Source organism: Pongo abelii, chromosome 10, assembly GCF_028885655.2.
Source record: "Pongo abelii isolate AG06213 chromosome 10, NHGRI_mPonAbe1-v2.0_pri, whole genome shotgun sequence".
NCBI classification, from domain to species: domain Eukaryota; kingdom Metazoa; phylum Chordata; class Mammalia; order Primates; family Hominidae; genus Pongo; species Pongo abelii.
The window spans coordinates 41100146-41118989 of NC_071995.2; the positions used below are offsets into that span (position 1 = coordinate 41100146).

Below are 18844 nucleotides of genomic sequence, written 5' to 3' on the forward strand. Positions count from 1 at the left end.
TTAGCTTGATTTAATCATTCCACATTGTCTACGTATATCAAAACACTACCTTTTACCCCCCAAAATGTAAATAATTATGATTTGTCAACTAAAAATAATATTAATTTTAAAAATCTATGGAATTCACTAGATTAACCCATTTATACTGGAGGTTGCACATTTTTTGTGTGTGAAAAATCAGACCTTGGTGATGACTTTGAGCAGTAGGATATAAATAACTTCCACAAGCTTAGTGTTCCAATAATGGAACACTAAGCCTAAATGGGTTAAGATGAAATAATCATATGATCATTTCACTATCTGCAGAAAAAACACTTAAGAAAATAAAACATATATCATTTTTTAAAAGACTCAGAAAACAAGGATAATAAATTCATCTGCTAAGAACCTACAGCAAATATTTTTCTTAATGGTGCAACCTTAAAGTATTCCTTTTAAAATCCAGAAATGTCTCTTCATCATTCTATAAGAGGTTTTTATCTTGCAGTAAGACAAGAAAAGAGTTATAAAGATTAAAGAAGAGGAAATATATTGCCATAATTCACAAATATAATTATTCACATAACAATCCAAAAGAATCTACAAGTGAAACTATGAGAATTAATTAAAGTGATGAATCAGGTGGCTGCATTTAAAAATCAACAAGCCAAATAATCTGTTGCATTTCTATGGACCAGCATCATAAAACATTTACTTTAACAATAGAAAATAAAAGTCATTTTTTTGTTTTATTTTTTTTCTCCAAGATGGCTAACTGGAGGTATTTTTGGCATGCCTCTCCCACCCGGAAAGACAAAATAGTGTGTGGAACCCACACTGTGAACTTTTTTCCAAGGAACAACACAGGAACTTAACCGAAAAATGGAAAGAAACCACAGACCCTTTGAAGGAAGCAATAGGCAACAGCCTACATCATGAACCAGATGGAAAATGGAGCCTCCCAAGTGTGAATTGGGGAGAGCCTGCCACTGTGACACACACTCCCACTGGGGAGCCAGGAAATCCAGGCCATGGGGAGAAGGCGTTAACCCTACCCAGTGCTGCAGCTGATTTAGTGAGCAGTGGGGAATATATGAGAAGGAGCAGCATCAGTGGGTACTCCCAGTCTCCAGCAGGGATGGAAGAAAGCCATTTCTGATCCTTTCTCACAAGGAATCTCGCAAAAGTTAGCCAGCTAATTCAGGCAGTGGTCACAGGTTGAGAGAAGTTCCCAACTGAGGTTCGCAATATAATCTCAAGTGGGAATGAACCTCATTGGCCAGACCCGAGGAGCGAGCCTGAAGTGTGTTGTCACCACGGGGCAGGAGCTGGACACCTTTGCTTCATGGGCAGACAGGAAAGGGTGTGGCCTGAAAGTCACTCCGTCTCCATAGGGAAGGCTTATAGTCTGGGGAAGTTTCGAGTTCTGAAACAAGCTGCCTGAAACCCAGTTAGCTGCTGTTAGCAGATCACTGTGGGTGTAAGACCTGCCTTGCAAGAGTGTGGGAGCTGAATGGGGCTTACTGCCACCTCCCAGTGTAGATTCTTTTGTGTAGCAGAGGCAGCTGTGCTCCTCCCTGGAACATTACTCCAGCAGCCAGGGAGCTGCCTTCTGCTTCCCACTGGGGCTGCTGCTTGTGCCTACATGTGGGGAGCCAGAGCACAGACTTGCCTGACCCATCCCCAACCTAGCTTTGCCCCTCCACTTGCCCTGGTAGCATAACACAAAAGACAAGGACATTTGGGAGTTCCATGGCTCCACCCATTGCCTGAGACATCAGAGTACCTCCCCTGGGTAACATAAGGCAAACACAAATTCCACTGCTACCACCATAACTGGTGTACCTTTGAAAGCACCATCTCCTGGCTGGTGTGCAACTGAACAGCCAGTTACAACATCTGTAGGTCAGAAGGAGATTGTGTCTCCTTCCTGGCTCAGGAAGGAGAAAACCTTTGCACAACCTCAGCTGTCACCACTGCCTGCATCACCCTGGCTAACCAGGAGATCTTGAGTCTGTCCATGAGCCAGTATATCACTACTACAGCTGACATTTGAGAAAGCCAACACACTAAGGCTACTTATAATGAAAGAAATCTCAGGGTCTACATCACTCCTCTTCCACCTCCATCAGAGCTGGTACTGGTACCTACTACTAGAAAACTAGAGGACAGGTCACATCTCTGGATCCCTTGCAGACATTCCCCAGCACCAACCTGGGGTATGGCAGCCTCACTGGGCAGCTAGACCCAAAGAAGCAGCAAGATTCACGGTAGCCCGGCTCTCAGGGATTGCTAATTCTAGGGGGAAAAGGAGTGTACCATATTAAGGAAGCACCCTGTGGGACAAAAGAAACCAGACTGGAGGCCATAAGTCCCTGAGTTTTCCAGCCACACACGAGACAGTGAACCCATAGACCCACCATATCACTACGACAATCAGCATCTGAGAAACCCACTGCATGAAGATTTTCTATAACCATGGAACTCATACTGAGTCCACCACTGAAAGCACCCAGAACCAAAGCTAGGTGACAATAAACTATAAACATTAAAGGCACATCCTCAAGGGGGAAAAATGAAATTCTAAAAAAACCTCAGTTGAATAAAAAATAAATACAAACATAATTAGAAGAAATAGTCTACCCAAATGAGAAGGAACCAGAAAAATAATTCTGGCAATATCAAAAACAGGGTTCTGTAACATCCCCAAAAGATTATACTAACTCTCCAGAAGTGGGTGTAAACCAAAATGAAATCTCTGAAATACCAGATAAAGAATCCAAAGGTTGATTATTAAGTAACTCAAGGAGATACAATAGAAAGGTGAAAAACAAATAGGATTTTTTAAAAATTCAGGATATAAATTAAAAATGTTCTAAAGAGATATTTTAAATAAAAAAACAATCAGAACTTCTGGAAATGAAAGACACGTTTAAGAAACTAGAAAATGCAGTGCAAATTTTAACAATAGACTAGAAGGAGTCTAACAACAGACTAGAAAAGATAATTTCAGAGCTCAAAGACAAGACTTTCAAATTAACCCAATCAGACAAGTTTTTTTAAAAAGAATGAAAAGAAATGAACAAAGTCTCCAAGAAATATGGGATTACGTTAAATGGCCAAACCTAGGAATTACATTTGTTCCTAAGGGAGAAGAAAAATCAAAAAGTTTGTAGAATCTATTTGAGGGAATAACTGAGGAAAACTTCTCTGGCCTTGCTAGAGATTTAGACATTCAGATACATTCAGACATTCAGAAGCTCAAAGACCTCCTGAGAAAATCATTGCAAAAAGGATATCACCAAGGCTTACAGTCATCAGGCTATCTAAAGTCAACATGTAGGAAAGAACCCCAGGGCCAGACGGATTCACTACTGAATTCGATCAGACATTCAAACAAGAATTAGTATCAATTCTACTAAAACTATTCTAAAAGATGGAGGAGGGAATCCTCCTTAACTAATTTTATAAAGCCAGTATTTCCCTGATACCAGTCAAGAAAGGACATAGCCCCCCCAAAAAAAAGCAACAACAACAACAAAACCACTACTGAACAATATCCCTGATGAATATAGGTAGAAAAATCCTCAACAAAATACTAGCAAACTGAAGAGTGCATCGAAAAAATAATTCACCATGATAAAAGAAGTTTAATTCTAAGAATGCAGGGATAGTTCAACATAAACAAGTCAATAAATGTGATTCATCATATAAACAGAATTAAAAACAAGAATTATATGATCACATCAATAGATTCAGAAAAAGAACTTGATAAAATCCAACATCGCTTTATGATAAAAATCCTCAAACTAGGCATAGAAAGAACATATCTCAAAATAATAAAAGCCACATATGAAAAACCCACAGCCACAATCATATTGAACAGGGAAAAGCTGAAAGCATTCTCCCTGAGAAGTGGAACAAGACAAAGATGCCCACTTTCACCAGTTCTATTCAACGTATTACTAGAAGTCTTAGCCAGAGCAATCAGGCAAGAGAAAGAAATAAAGGGCATCGAAATTGGAAAAGAGGAAGTCAAACTATCTGTGTTCACTGATTATATGATCATATACCTAGACCATCTTACAGATTCCTCCAAAAGACTCCTAGATCTGATAAATGAATTCAGTAAAATCTTAGGTTCCCAAATCAACATACACAAATCAGTATCACTGCTATACACCAAAAACAACCAAGCAGAGAATCAAATCAAGAACTCAATCCCTTTTACAACAGCTGCAAAAAATAAAATAAAATACCTAGGAATACACTTAACCAAGGAGGTGGAAAATTGCAACAAGGAGAACTATAAAACACTGCTGAAAGAAAACATAGATGAGTAAAAAATGGAACAAACAGAAATGCATCCCATGCTCATGGACTGGAAAAATTAATATCATTGAAAATGACCATATTGCCAAAAACATCTACAGATTCAATGCATTTCTATCAAAATATCAATATAATTTTTCAAAGAATTATAAAACAACAATTATAAAATTCATATATAACCAAACAGGAACCCAGTAGCTAAGGCAATCCTAAGCAAAAAGAATAAACCTGGAAGCAACACATACCCAGCTTCAAACTATACTACAAGGCTATAGTAACCAAAACGGTATGGTACTGGTATAAAAGCAGACACATAGACCAATGGAACAGAATAGAAAACACACAAATAAAGCCAAATACTTACAACTAACTGATTTTTGACAAAGCATACAAAAACATAAATTGGAGAAAGAATACCCTATTTAATAAATGGTGGTGGGAAAGTTGGATAGCCACATGTAGAAGAATGAAACTGGATCCTTCTCTTTCACCTTATACAAAAATCAACTCAAGATGGATTAAATACTTAAATCTAAGACTTGAAACCATAAAAATTCTAGAAGAAAACTTAGGAAAAACTCTTCTGGACATTGGCCTAGGCAAAGAATTTATGACTAAGACCCCAAAAGCAAATGTAACAAAAACAAAAATAAATAAATGGAACCTGATTAAATTCAAAAGCTTCTGCATAGCAAAAGAAATAATCATCAGAGTAAAAAGACAATGCAGAGTGGGAGAAAATATTTGCAAACTATGCATGTGACAAAGGACTAATATCCATAATCTACAAGAAACTCAAACAAATTGGCAAGAAAACAAATAATCCCATTAAAAAGTGAGCAAAGGACATGAACAGACATTTCTCAAAGGAGATATACAATTGGCCAACAAACATATGAAAAAATGCTCAACATTACTAATATCAGGAAAATGCAAATTAAAACTACAATGAGATACCATCTTACCCCAACCAGAAAGGCCATTATTATAAAGTCAAACAACAACAGATATTGGCATAGATGTGGTAAAAAAGAAGTGCTAGTTCACTGCTGATAAGAATGTAAGTTAGTATAACCTCTGTGGAAAATAGTATGCAGATTTCTCAAAGAACTAAAAATAGATCTACCATTTGATCCAATAATCCCACTACTGGGTATTTACCCAAAGGAACAGAAGTCACTATATCAAAAAGACACCTGCACAAATATGCTATCTCAGCAGAATTCACAACTGCAAAATTACCTAAGTGTCCATCAACTGATGAGTGGGCAAAGAAAATGTGGTACATATACACCATGGATTACTACTCAGACACACACACAAAAAGAATGAAATAATGTCTTTTGTAGCAATTTGGATGGAACTGGAGGCATTGTTCTAAGTGAAGTTACTCAAGAATCAAAAACCAAATACCACATGTTCTCACTTATAAGTGGAAACTAAGCTATGGGTATGCAAAGGCATACAGAGTGGTACAATGGACACTGGAAGCTCGGAAGAGGAAAGGGTGGGAGGGTGGGATGGGGGTGAGGAGTGAAAAACTACCTATTAGGTACAATGTACACTACTCAAGTGATGGGTGCACTAAAATCTTAAGATTTTACCACTATATAATTAATCTATGTAACCAAAAACCACTTGCACCCATGAAGCTATTGAAATAAAAAAATTAATAAATTAAAAAATTAAAGTCTACCAAAAGTTGTACATGACACAATGAAAGAAAATAATTTATTATTGAATGACATTTTAAAAGTCTTACTTAAACGGACAGATAAATGTTTTCAGAACTTGACATGCTGATTCTAAAACTTCCATAGATGAACAAAAGTCCAAAAATAGCCAAAATATTCTTAAAGAAAATAAGCTGGTGGTATATACCCCACTGATTAATATTTATTATAGAACTATAAAAATGAAAATATTATGGAACTGATGCATGGATAAATAGCAAGTATGGCCCCATAAAATGGTGGCATGATGTTGCAGACTCAAGTGCATACCGACATTTTATATATGACATTGCAGATTCTAAGAAAAAGAGAGGAATTATTCAATGTATAGTTTGGGGAATTGGTTACTCAAATAAAAAAGGATTATGAATGTAATTTCACAGTGAACTTCAAAGCAGTTGTTTATTTTGAGGGTTAGAAGAAGAGTTCTTTTGTTTTTGTGTTGTTGTTGTTGTTTTTAAATCAGGTACAACTGATTTTTCAGAGTGGTTCAATTTGGGGAGTTGAGTGAGGGAAGGAAAGATGTTAAAAGGTAATGTTTAGATGAAAACAAAAGGTATGGATGTGGTTATAGAGTTCAGGTTTAACAAGGAAAAGTCTTTGGCTTTTTTTTTAACTTATGTGTTATATGCTTAACCATCAAGGGGTATAACAAGTTATTCCAGCTTTTCCAAATATTAATTATATTGGTTTTAAGAAGTCTCCATAATCGCAGGTGGCATTTTCTCTTTATCTGTGGGAGTAGATGATGCAACCCACACAGTGACTTCGAACTTCTTTGATAGAATTTCCACTGCCTTGTTGAATTTCTCACTGTATTGCATGTCTTGTCAAGTGTGAAATAATGAGTTTATGAAAATTTCAAGACTACACATCATTTTGCATGAATAATACCCATTCGAGCTAAGGAGACTGACATGTTTTGTAGCATTTCCAGGTAAATGAAAATTTTATTGGCATTCACCATTTACTAGCTTTGTACAATATTATAAAGGTAGAAGCAAAAGAGCAGCACATTGTGCTTGGCTTATAAGGATTGCTTTAACACCATTACGTTAAATAAACAATGTGCATAGTGTATTGTAAGTGCCTACTCTTGCAAATTTACAATACTTAAATATACTTAACATTCTAATGTATTGAAAGTATAAAGAAAAAACTAAACAAACATTTATAGCAATACTATGAAATCTCCAATAATTGTTTTGACTGTTGCCTTTGGCTCTTTAGTGCAACTTTTCTACATTGTAATTACTATATTGTATTGCTTTGTGTTTCCTATTTGTTATACATAACTTCAGAGTTAAGTACCAGTACACCAGGTACTGCAATCACCTTTCACTTATTGTACATGCAATGTAACAGCATACAGTTTTGGTGCTTAATAATATTCCTTTTTTTCTTTAATAAAGGATATTTATTTGAATTTTTTTAAAGGAATAAAACTAAATCTCTACCTAATATGATATCAAAAATAATTACCCCAATGGATTAGAGATTTAAATGTTAAAGGATAAATTTTAAAATATTTACAAGAAAACAGGATAATATGTTTAGACCTTGAGTTACACAATGGTTTCTTAAAGAAGAAACAAAAAACTAACTCTAAAAGAATAGGTTTATAAATTCAGCTACATTTTATATTTTCACACATAAAAGAATGACAACAAACCAACAAACTGCTAAAAGATGTTTGTAATATGTATAAACCACAAAGGATTTGGTGTCAGGAAGTTATCAAGAATACCTGAAAAGCAGTAAGAAAGCAACATATACCACACCACAAATGTGGGCAATGTTTCTTTCATTGATTTCATTCCTTACAGAAAAAGAAATACAAATATATGAAAAGACGCTTGAATTCATTAGCAATCAGTGAAAAGAAAATTCTCATGGTAATAAAATATATTACATTTAGACTAAAAAAATGAGAAATCTGAAGATACCCAGTATTTATAAAGATATAATCAAGAGGAATGTTTACTGATAAATGTAAAAATTGGTAGAACCGCTTTAGAAAATAATTTGCTATATCTTATAAATGTGAATATTAGCTCACTTAATGGCACAGGCATCTTAATCCTAGGGATATACCCTAGCTCTTCCAGTGAAGTTCATGACACAAAAAAGCAGAATCAGCCCAAATACACACTAATATGATATAGATATATAAACTGTAGATGAAATATATAACAGTGAAAATGCATGAACTTTGACTACAGAATTCAAAAATAAGCAAAAGTGATTTTTGTTTAGGAACACATATATATGTAATAAAAGCAAATAGTTTTTGTTTAGGAACATATATATGTAATAAAACTATTTTTCAAGAGACAGAAGGAATTGGTAAACACAAAATTCATGCTATTGGCTACCTCATGGGGAAAAGTAGAGTGATGGAAAATGACTGAGCATAGACCAAGCAATAGTAGTGGCAAAGTTCTAACTTAAATCTAATGGTGAATTCATGGCTATTCATTTTATTATTTCCCTTTAAACTGGCATATAGGTGGTTATGTATTATTTCTCATGCACAGCATTTGATTTAGTAATTTGCAAATAAATGTTAGTTCTTATCATTTTGTAAAATTTACGGCAGCAGAATGAAATAAGTGACAAGTGTAATAATTTATCAAGATAATTAATCAAAATTACTAAAATATAAAATAAATGGAAAATAGCCTAAACATTATTGTAAATAATTCAACAAACAATTACATAAGCTAAACTTAATTGACAAAATAACTTACCTAACATGTTACATTTCTCTTTAGATGAACAAATGTCTTCCCTTAAAATAAAAGATTTATTTTGAAGCATTTTTGGAAAATATTTTTGCAACAAGCCAAAATAAAAATAAAGAAGCTTTAACTATGACATGATTACTACCACAAACTAACTTCTAAAATCTAGTTCATATTAACCTCTCAAAGAGCCTAAACCTAGAGTAACGCACCATTTGTCCACATCAATAAGCAATATGTACTATAATATCAGTGTTGTAAATAGTTGAATCATTAACCAAGTTCAATGAAAAACTTTCTATGTTTAATGTCTCTGCTTTTACTTACACAGTATATGTAATATAGTTTATCCTCATGACGATTCAATGTCATCATGAGCTTCAGTTATCATTCTCTCATGCAAAATAATGGTGTTCTCAGGTGTTACCAAGTTGCTAAATTTTTTTTGCTTCTGCATTACTTAGTCCATGGCCATTCAATTTGACAATTCTTGTGTCTCCTTTCTTATCACCTCTTTCTCATAGCCCTTTCTTCCTCCCATATTTAATCTGCTATCTCCAATCTCTCCTGCTTGGCTTTTAACTACAATCCAAGGAAGAACCATGGACTATATATAACATAATACTATGTATAAAATTAAATCAATTCTACTTTAGTTTTGAAAAGAGATTAAAGTACAGTCATGCACTGCATAATAATTTGCATTGTTGACATGTTTCAGTCAACAATGGACTGCATATATGACATCGGTCCTATAAGATTATAATACCATATTTATACTGTACCTTTTCTATGTTTAGATAGGTTTAGATACACAAATACTTACTATTGTGTTACAAATGCCTGTAGTATTCAGTACAGTAACATACTGTACAGGTTTGTAGCCTAGGGCCAGTAGGCTATACCATATTGCCTTGGTGTGTAGTAGGCTACACCATCCAGGTTTGCATAAGTACACTCTATTATGTTTGCAGAAAGACTAAATCGCCTAATGATGCATTTCTTGGAATGTGTCCCCATCATTAAGCAACACATAACTGTACATGAACTACATGTTAGCTATTTTACATTGGCTGAAGTTTTTCATTTCAGGATTCTAGAAAGCTGAGATTTCTTTGAGTGCGATGCCTAAATAAAGGATTTCTTTTGTTAGTCATCCAAATATCAAATCTAGGATTTATATATTCTGGTAGTATCACTGTTGCTGAAAGAAAGGTGTAAATTAACAATGTGTAGTATTGCTTGTAAAATGAGTAATAATTTTATAATAGCAGAAGCTGTTTTTCATATAAATAAGTAGGTTTGAGAACAACCCTAGCAAAGGTAGCCTGGTAATTAAGGCAGGCATTAAGCATCAAAACAAGGAACAGATAAACAGATTTTTAAAAGCAAAGGGAGTCCAAAAAGTGGACAAATGAAAGAAGAACAAAGTTGCTCTTCTTTCCAAGCAACTGAAATACCAAGAAGGGAATGAACAAAACCTGCTGTCAGTTCCATAACTATGTTAATTTCTTAATTCTCTCATTCTGTCACTAATATCATAAGGGAATTGTTTTGTTTAGATCAAACCATTACTCAGCAACCTGACATTGCTAATTTCCTAGAGAACTAACTAGTATTCTGGTTTGAAAGAATAGAGGAATGCTTTTATTCGATAGTTTCTTCTGTAATATAAATTCTTATAGAACATTTCTGTGTATTATCAACAAAGAATTAAGAAGTATCAGTCATGCAGGAGGGAAGAGTAAAGGATTGTATGGGAAGGGTTATTTCTATAATCATACCTAGTGATAAGAACAGCAGTGTCGTGGTGGGAAGGGTGAACATCATCAAGGTCATTCTGAGTTTGTTGCCATGAACAAAAGTTCTTTAATGTGGTAGCACCATCAAAATTAATGACTGGTCCTTCCTATGCAAAATAAGCAAGCAATACTATGTCAAAATATTAATGTCCTCTTTTCCTTCCAAGTTTATCAGCATCTGCACAATTTATCAAATAGCATTCTCACAGGCAAATGAAGGAGTGACAGCATCTCTTCTTCATGTATTAACTATAACGTATTTTAGCAATATCTAAAACATTCTGATCAAAACCGAATCTAATTAGATCTTCTTAATAGAACCATCCAATATTTAGGAAAGAAACTTTTAAAAACGACTATATTCTAAATCTTCTGACATTAGGATTATAAAAATGAATACTAAGGTTTTTAATCTTTTATTTTTGAATTGTTTATTCACTTTTGTTACTTCCTTTGCTCAGTTAAACACTGTTGTCATTCTATTTTATTTCCATCACAACAAATAAGGGTAATCTCATTCCTTCTCAAATCAAGTCTTTTAAAATTTTAAAAATATCTCATTTCTAATAAGAGTTCCATAATCTCTATGCATTGTCACTAAAAGCTTACTACAACTAAGGTTACTAATTTTAGACCTGTTTCTTACCTCCTCGTGGTGAATCATAACTAATTTTACTACTACTATGTGTATAAAATTTCCAATACTTGGATCTTTGTAGATTGTTGCAACCTGCATGTAAAAAAAATGTAGGATTAGTTGTTGAAAATGGATATTTCTTCTCAAAAGTAAGTTGAAATCAGTCACAGAGTATCAATTCTCCAATTGCACTGCACGTAGGAATCTTGCCATCTCTTAGAGTGCTTTAACAAATCCTCATGTTCAGACCACGTCACTTACCAAATAAATCAGAATCTGCTGGATTGAGACCCAGGCATCTTAAAGATTCTCAAAATTTGAGTATCTTAAACCTTGCTACTGAGACTGATCCATGGATCAGCAGCATCCACATAACCTAGAGCTGATACGAAACAGAATCTCAGGCCCCACCCTGGATTAATGATTCAGAGTCTGCACTTTAACAAGATGTCAAGTGATCTGAACACATGTTAGAGTTTGGAACTGCTGTTATGGATGATTCAGCAAGAAATTCACTTCATTCTGTGTCATAATCCACAATTTACATAAATAACTACAATATTCCATAAAAATATGTAAGTTTTACCTATTCTTTTCTGGTAGTTCACCTAATCTTTTGGCCACAGTTGCATATTTCCAACTCCAAATATGGTTATTATTTTTAAAGTTTAGCATCACCAGAATCCATAGAGACAGATCCATCTAGAATCATATAAACAGCCCTAGAAGAGTTCATGAGTCACAACCTGGTCCTCAATTTTCCAGGACTGGAGAATGTTAGGCACTCTGAATGGGCTCTGCATGGGCTCATTTATGATTCATGATCAAGGTGCTATCCCATTTGCTAATTCATATTCTCTTCTTGTAGCCATTATAGAGGTTGCCACTGCAGTAGGAGGGTCCTCCATGGCCAATGCCTCTCCCAGTAGTTAATTAGAGGCATATCCCACTCTGGATCTGGGCTACCTGTGCAGTAAAAACTGCTTCTAAACCCTAGATCACCTTCTTGTTGGCCACTGCCTAGGTCAAGACAGCAATTGCTCCAGGGTGTGATACTTCCCTCAATTGTTTAATAAAGAAATGTTCAGTATCTACTCGTTGCTTTGTTGGCTAGAGAAGCAGATATAGATAAGAGGACAAAGGCCCTGACCTTGTGGAGCTTACAGTTTGTTAGAATATCACTACCAGAGCCCTCACTCTATCAGACAAAGCTGCTTCACCACAGCATATAACATGACTGCTACCAATGCCTCTTGTGCCAAATGGACTACCACCAGAAAAAGCAGCTCTTTAGAGCTGCTGACACTGTAGGGTCAGTATCAGCATAAATACATAATCCAGCATCTTTACTACTGTTATAGCTGTGCAGCATCAAATATTTACAGGTTTGTCATCTGTACCTATAACGATGACTTTGGCTCTGGTAGTAGCATGTTTTGGCAAGAGTGGAGGTAGCCCCAGTGGGGTTGACAGTAAGTTAACACAGGGATGGTCAGCTGATTGGTGATTTCAAGCAGGTCTGTTAGCAATGCAGTATTTCTCACTTTAAAATAGGAGCTGTGAATTTACAGTTGAATTTATATACTCATTTTACATGCAATGTTTTACAATACATCTACCATGGAGAAAAAAAAGCACATCTGTAATTATGATTTTGGAGTTACCTTTGATCCTGTGAGTTTAAAAGTGGATGCTTTTCTAAGTCAAGTTACAAGGTAAAAGATACACCTCAAAGGTATTTATAAAAGCTCTTTTTCCCCTATAAATGAAAAACAGCTGTGAAGACTTCTGTGTCTCAGAATAATATGCATATCCAGTAGTCCACAGAAAAAAGAGCATATGCACTATGAGGTGTCTACATGGCTAACTACTATATCCATTGTTCCAAGTATTTTGACTATGAATGAAAATCTGGATGTTATAATATCAGCTATAAAATATATAATCACAAAAATATTTCCAGTTTTGGAAGGAAACAGATGCTGCACCTTTATTTAAAAGTCACAAATCTGCAAGCTAGAATTTGGAAAAAAATTCCCAATATTCTGATAGTATAATTTAAAATATATTACTACAGCAAAATATCCTTAAATGTAACACTAAGGAAAAGATAATGCAAACAATTGTTATGCAAGGTGGATAGTGGCTATAAAACATAGTTATTTAAGGCAAACGGACACAGATTCCAATTCTAACAGCCATTTGATAAAACCTACTTCTAGGCTACTATAAGGAATAAATGAGATGGTCTGCAAATAGTATTTGGATTATGTCCAGTATCATAGGGATCAATCACAGTGGCTATTGTTCTTATTGCTACTTATAAAGCTTTTTCAGAAGAAAAGGCATAATACAGATAAAGATATAGATATACATAATGCTAGTTCTAGTACAAGTAATTATCACAGTATGTCTAAATTGGAAGCAAAGTATCCAAAAGCATGATTGCTTTATTATCTCTTTTAGTACTTACTGAATATCTATTGCCCATCAAACCCTGTGTTGCTTACTAAATATACAGAGCTAAACAAGGCATAATCTCTGCCCTTAACTCACAGTCCTCTGGTGGTAAAAGATACAAAAACAGATAGTTTGATTTAAATAATTTTTACTTCCCCCAAAGAAAGTGATATTTTGCTTTTACACTAAAATAGTATATTTCATTAAATAATCAAGGATGTCATCATGCTCATTTTTTCTAATTGTATCTCTTATTGTTTCACTGACCTTTATAATTTAAGTGCTCATATAGGATATATGTATACCTTTAACTATATTTAGATGTTTGAAGGTGCTGTTATTGAACAACTCTATTCAATAAAGCTAAATTGTGATTCAAGCAATGAATAGCCACAAGGCCCATTTGGTACTCAGAGAATTTTTGAAGCAGTATGTACAATGCACTTCTCCCCTTCCTAAAACTACCACCCCAAATTAGACTGCCTTGATGATAGGATATTACGTTTGCTATAAATAATAAATGAGTAAATATTAAATGATACATAAAATATTTATTAAATGTTTATTGTGTGCCAGATGTATTCAAGTTTAAATGTATTAATTCATTTAATTATCACAACAAATCTTATGAGATAGGAACTATTATAGTGTCTATTTTACAGATAAGAACAGTAAGATACAGAGAAGTTAAGTAAGACACTGAAGGTTAGGCAGCTGGTAGCAAACAGAACCCAACTTTCATTCTGTACAGTCTGGCTTTAGAGCACTGACTACTTCATCTGATCTTTATTCAGCATTCTGAACCAATTAATTCTTGGTACAAAACATTTCAGGACATTTCAAAACCCTGCTGCAACACATCCCCTGGCCACTGGTATTGTCCTGCTATGGTCACTTGCCCATGGCCTCAGAGAAGTCCTAGGCAGTCAGCAGACCTGGTCTTTAGTTCCAGCTCTATTAGTAGCTACAAGCTAGTTGTTCAACCCTGGAAAATGAGTTGATCTTTTTTTTTGTCTTAATGTCCTTAATATCCATGTTGAGGCACTGGGTACCCTTGGGTCACAATGTCCTTGCATATTGGATTAATATTAACCAGGTGCTGTTGGGAAAAGTTCTGAAAGACATTTGTTTTAAAGAACAAAATCATTCCACAGTTTGAAAAATGAGCTAAAATAATTAGATAACTTCATGGAATCTTGAATAGGTTAACACACATACACACACACATACATATATTAAATCTATGAGACAGAGATATTATATACAGCATTTCATGCAACTATATGATCACAGTCCTTAGCCCCCCACCATGGAGCATATCACAGGACTAATATTCCATTCCATAGACTACACTTTAGGAAACACCAGACCAGATTTCTAACATATCATCCTATTCTAAAAGCCTTGTAATATTTTCAATATATTACCTTAATCACTACATTTTAGAGTGCTATGTATTCAAATTTTTATTGATCTACTTAAAATGTATTTAATATTTTATTACTTAAATGTTAATTTCCTTCACATAAGTAGTTCTTACTTGTTTATAGGTTTCATAAAATAGTAAATATTATTCTTTCATGGATATTTAATGAAAGGTGAAGAAGAAATGGTATGAATTGTATTGTTGAAATCTTTAAGAAAATTCTAGGCAAAATATACTTCATACAAAGCATGAAACAAATTGCTATCACCATTAACTTACCAACCATTTTGAAAATAATTTCTAGATAGAGCTTTAGCAAACATTCACATATGGTATGTTCACAGGCCACCTTCATTAAGAAGTACAAAGTCATCTATAAAAAACTGATTTTGACAAACAAATTTTGTTTACAAAGATCATGACTCTTTACTTTTTTGGAAAGATCTTTTCATTTTTAAATTGAAAATGATGAAATTCTACATGCATACAAAGTGAGTATGTGCAAATAATTAAGAATATGCAGAGCACTAAATTGAAGGGAAAAGTAATATAAATGGTTATACCTGAAGTATGAAAGCATATCATTAGTTTTTATTTTAATATAGTTAAAAATCTTCCACATCCTAATAACGTCAGTAAAAGCAACTAACAAAATTGAAAGTAATGGTATAAGTCAATGTAATGCAAATGAGGGTTTTTAGTTGATATATGCCTCTAATAATAGTAACCATATTTTAATGAAAGGGTTAATTCTTGAGGATTACGTGATGCTCCTTAAATTTATATTATTAAATCTGCAACAGGGTGACTATTATAGAGTCAAACCTTTACAAACATAATGAAGTGTGGAAGTCTTTAATACTTATTAAATATTTAAGGTCTATTAAATAATAAATTGAGTATCGAAATAAATATACTGAAGAAAAAACTGCTCTAGTTTACATACATTTTAGTAGCTTAATAATGCATATATAAATTATTATATAAACCAAATTCCCTATGAATAAAGGTTTTAGAATAGCAGCTGAGTATCTCTGCTTATTTAACACAAACACTATTTCACTAGATATATTATACATCACAAATGTGTTCTTCCTCACTAATTTTAATGTTAATTCCAGAAACCTTTAAGTCAGAAGGGTCTCTAGGCTATTCCAACAACATTAAGGGCACCTAAAAAGTGAATTAAGTCACATTCTTTATTTCAATATCACTGCACTCACGTATTTCGTTAAATTGTTGAAAGCAAAGAAAAAGTTTAAGAAGATAGCACAATTGTTTACTTTGTGCAGGATGAGTAAGGATAAATAATCTAAGTTGTGTATGTAATCCATTTGCTTAATCCTGAAAGCATTCCCTTATTTCCCCCATTATATCTGGAGCTCAATGACAAAAATTATTTTTCATCACTTTGAACTTGTCTTTATCATATAGCAAGCCTATGTCACATTGTCTTGACCTTTTCCTAAATTACCATACAGAATATCACCAATAATCCATGTGTATGTTTGAATAAATGCAGTTAGTGCCTTCTAAAAACTGGAAAAAATATGCAAAACCTGAACAGCTCCTTCCTAAACTGGAAATATCTGTGGACACTTATGTGCAAATAGCATTTCTCTTACCTCTTTAAAGTGGTTTTTGAAATGGACTTAACAAGTAGCAATAAAACAAGTTGGACTGGATTTGATCGCTACATAGTGTGATCAACAGTCCCAGCTTGCTCAGGACTGAAGGGTTTCCAAGGACGTGAGACTCAATACCAAAATTGATCAAGTTCCAGGTAAAACAGGGAGAGTTTGTCACCCTTTCTCTTAAGTTCTCTTTCACCTTTAATATTTTTGCAACCATAAATATAGTTGTGATCACTGTTTTTTAACCAATAAAACAATAATTTATGTACAGAATCATAGGGTCTACTAATTTTCCTATGTCCTCATTTGAACATTCTTTCAGTGAGAGAGAAGAAAAGCACTAAACACAGGTAGCTTAGAAGTCATCTGAAATTGGTCTTCTTAGGAAGAAAGAAAGCATATACAAAAACTCAAAGTATCTCAAAAGGGAGACTTACCCTCCTTAATTTTTCCTCCTACCCCACTTATATTTGGAATGCACACCTTTTCCTCAACTCTGCTGCATCTATCTCCCTAAGAACCAAAGCTTAATACAAACCAGATGACTGTGTCTATAAAAATTCTGTCTTCAACAGAAAACTGCTCTCTTTCTACTAGGCCTAAAAATCCAGAAAATGATAAGCACATGCATTGGTCTGTTGTTTCAAGCAATCTCAGATGCAGATTTGCTTTCCATGAAGTCAAATGGTCTGTCTCCATTCCCTTCAATTAACTCTGGCTTTAAACCTTCCATGGAGAACTTTAGTTATCTCAAAGTATGTCACAGTATCTTCTAAAAGTGATGATACTGATTTTTTTTTTTTTTTAGATAGAATCTTGCTCTGTCACCAGGCTGCAGTGCAGTGGCACGATCTCGGCTCACTGCAACCTCTGATTCCCAGGTTCAAGCGATTCTCCTGCCTCAGCCTCCCGAGTAGCTGGGATTATAGGCACGCGCCACCACGCCCAGCTAATTTTTGTGTTTTCAGTAGAGACGGGGTTTCACCATGTTGGCCAGGATGGTCTCTATCTCTTGATCTCATGATCCACCCGCCTTGGCCTCCCAAAGTGCTGGGATTACAGGCGTGAGCCATGGCGCCTGGCCAATACTGATTTTTATGTAAAATATAGATAACAAAACCTTTCTGAGGGTGGTGATGTCACCAAGAATGCATGAAACTATTCCAAAATTAGTCCTGTGTTTATTCCTTTATTCCTTCTAGTCAGTATGCCCAAAGCACTGACAATAGTTATCTGTCATTTACCATGTTTTAAAATCCATCAAATCTAGTATTTTTCTTCAGTATCTCTCCCACCCAACTTTCTTTCCTTATTGCTTTTTTTTTGAGAGCGAGTCTCAGTCTGTTGGCCAGACTGGAGTGCGGTGGCATGATCTCGGCTCACTGCAACCTCTGTCTCCTGGGCTCAAGCGATTCTCCAGCCTCAGCCTCCCAAGTAGCTGGGATTACAGACATGTGCCACCACGACTGGCTAATTTTTGTATTTTTAGTAGAGACATGGTTTCACTATGTTGGCCAGACTGGTCTCAAACTCCTGACCTCAGGTAATCTGCATGCCTCGGCCTCTCAAAGTGGTGGGATTACAGGCGTGAGCCACTACGCCAAGCCCCAACTTTCTTAATGAATGCCATCTCTTTTAACCATTTTCTATTGCAAAGTGTATCCCAGTGTTCCATATAATTGATACAATCTTGTACATATCAATTGACATCCTCCACACCATAGTTTTCATTAGAATCCCTTAATAATTTAGAGTTTGCCATACCAACATTTAGATAATTATACATCTAGGTAACACATGTAGGTAATTTTACTTCAAATTCAGAATTTAAAAAAAGTAATTAGAATAAATTTCTATCTATACTTCTGTTGTCATTTAAAAAAATAAGGGTCAATTTTACACAATTTCAAAAAATCAGGTTGTATATTTCTGTTTTTATTTATCACAATGCACTGAATTCTGAAAAAACAATGTTACTTTTATTAATACTTTAACCATGTCTCCATTCATTCTTTCAGTAACTATTTATTGAGTATCCACGCTGTATCATATACTGTGTTTAGGCAACGTAGACTATGGTATAACAATAAGAATTTC

General features: G+C 34.6%; 1 protein-coding gene across 8 annotated transcripts in view; it reads right to left on the reverse strand.

Annotated features, from left to right (window-relative positions):
• ADAMTS20 (ADAM metallopeptidase with thrombospondin type 1 motif 20) overlaps positions 1-18844 on the reverse strand; it is a 209498-nt gene that overhangs the window by 134529 nt on the left and 56125 nt on the right. For 5 of the 8 annotated variants that reach the window (XM_054527154.2, XM_054527149.2, XM_054527151.2 and 2 more), the window contains 3 exons: positions 11237-11320; positions 10573-10697; positions 8795-8835 (listed from right to left, as the gene is read on the reverse strand). In XM_054527154.2, coding sequence (XP_054383129.1) covers positions 8795-8835; positions 10573-10697; positions 11237-11320 — 250 coding nt within the window. Of the gene's footprint in view, positions 1-8794; positions 8836-10572; positions 10698-11236; positions 11321-18844 lie in introns of those variants that run through there. The other 3 variants (XM_054527155.2, XM_054527153.2, XM_054527150.2) reach the window with 1 other exon arrangement.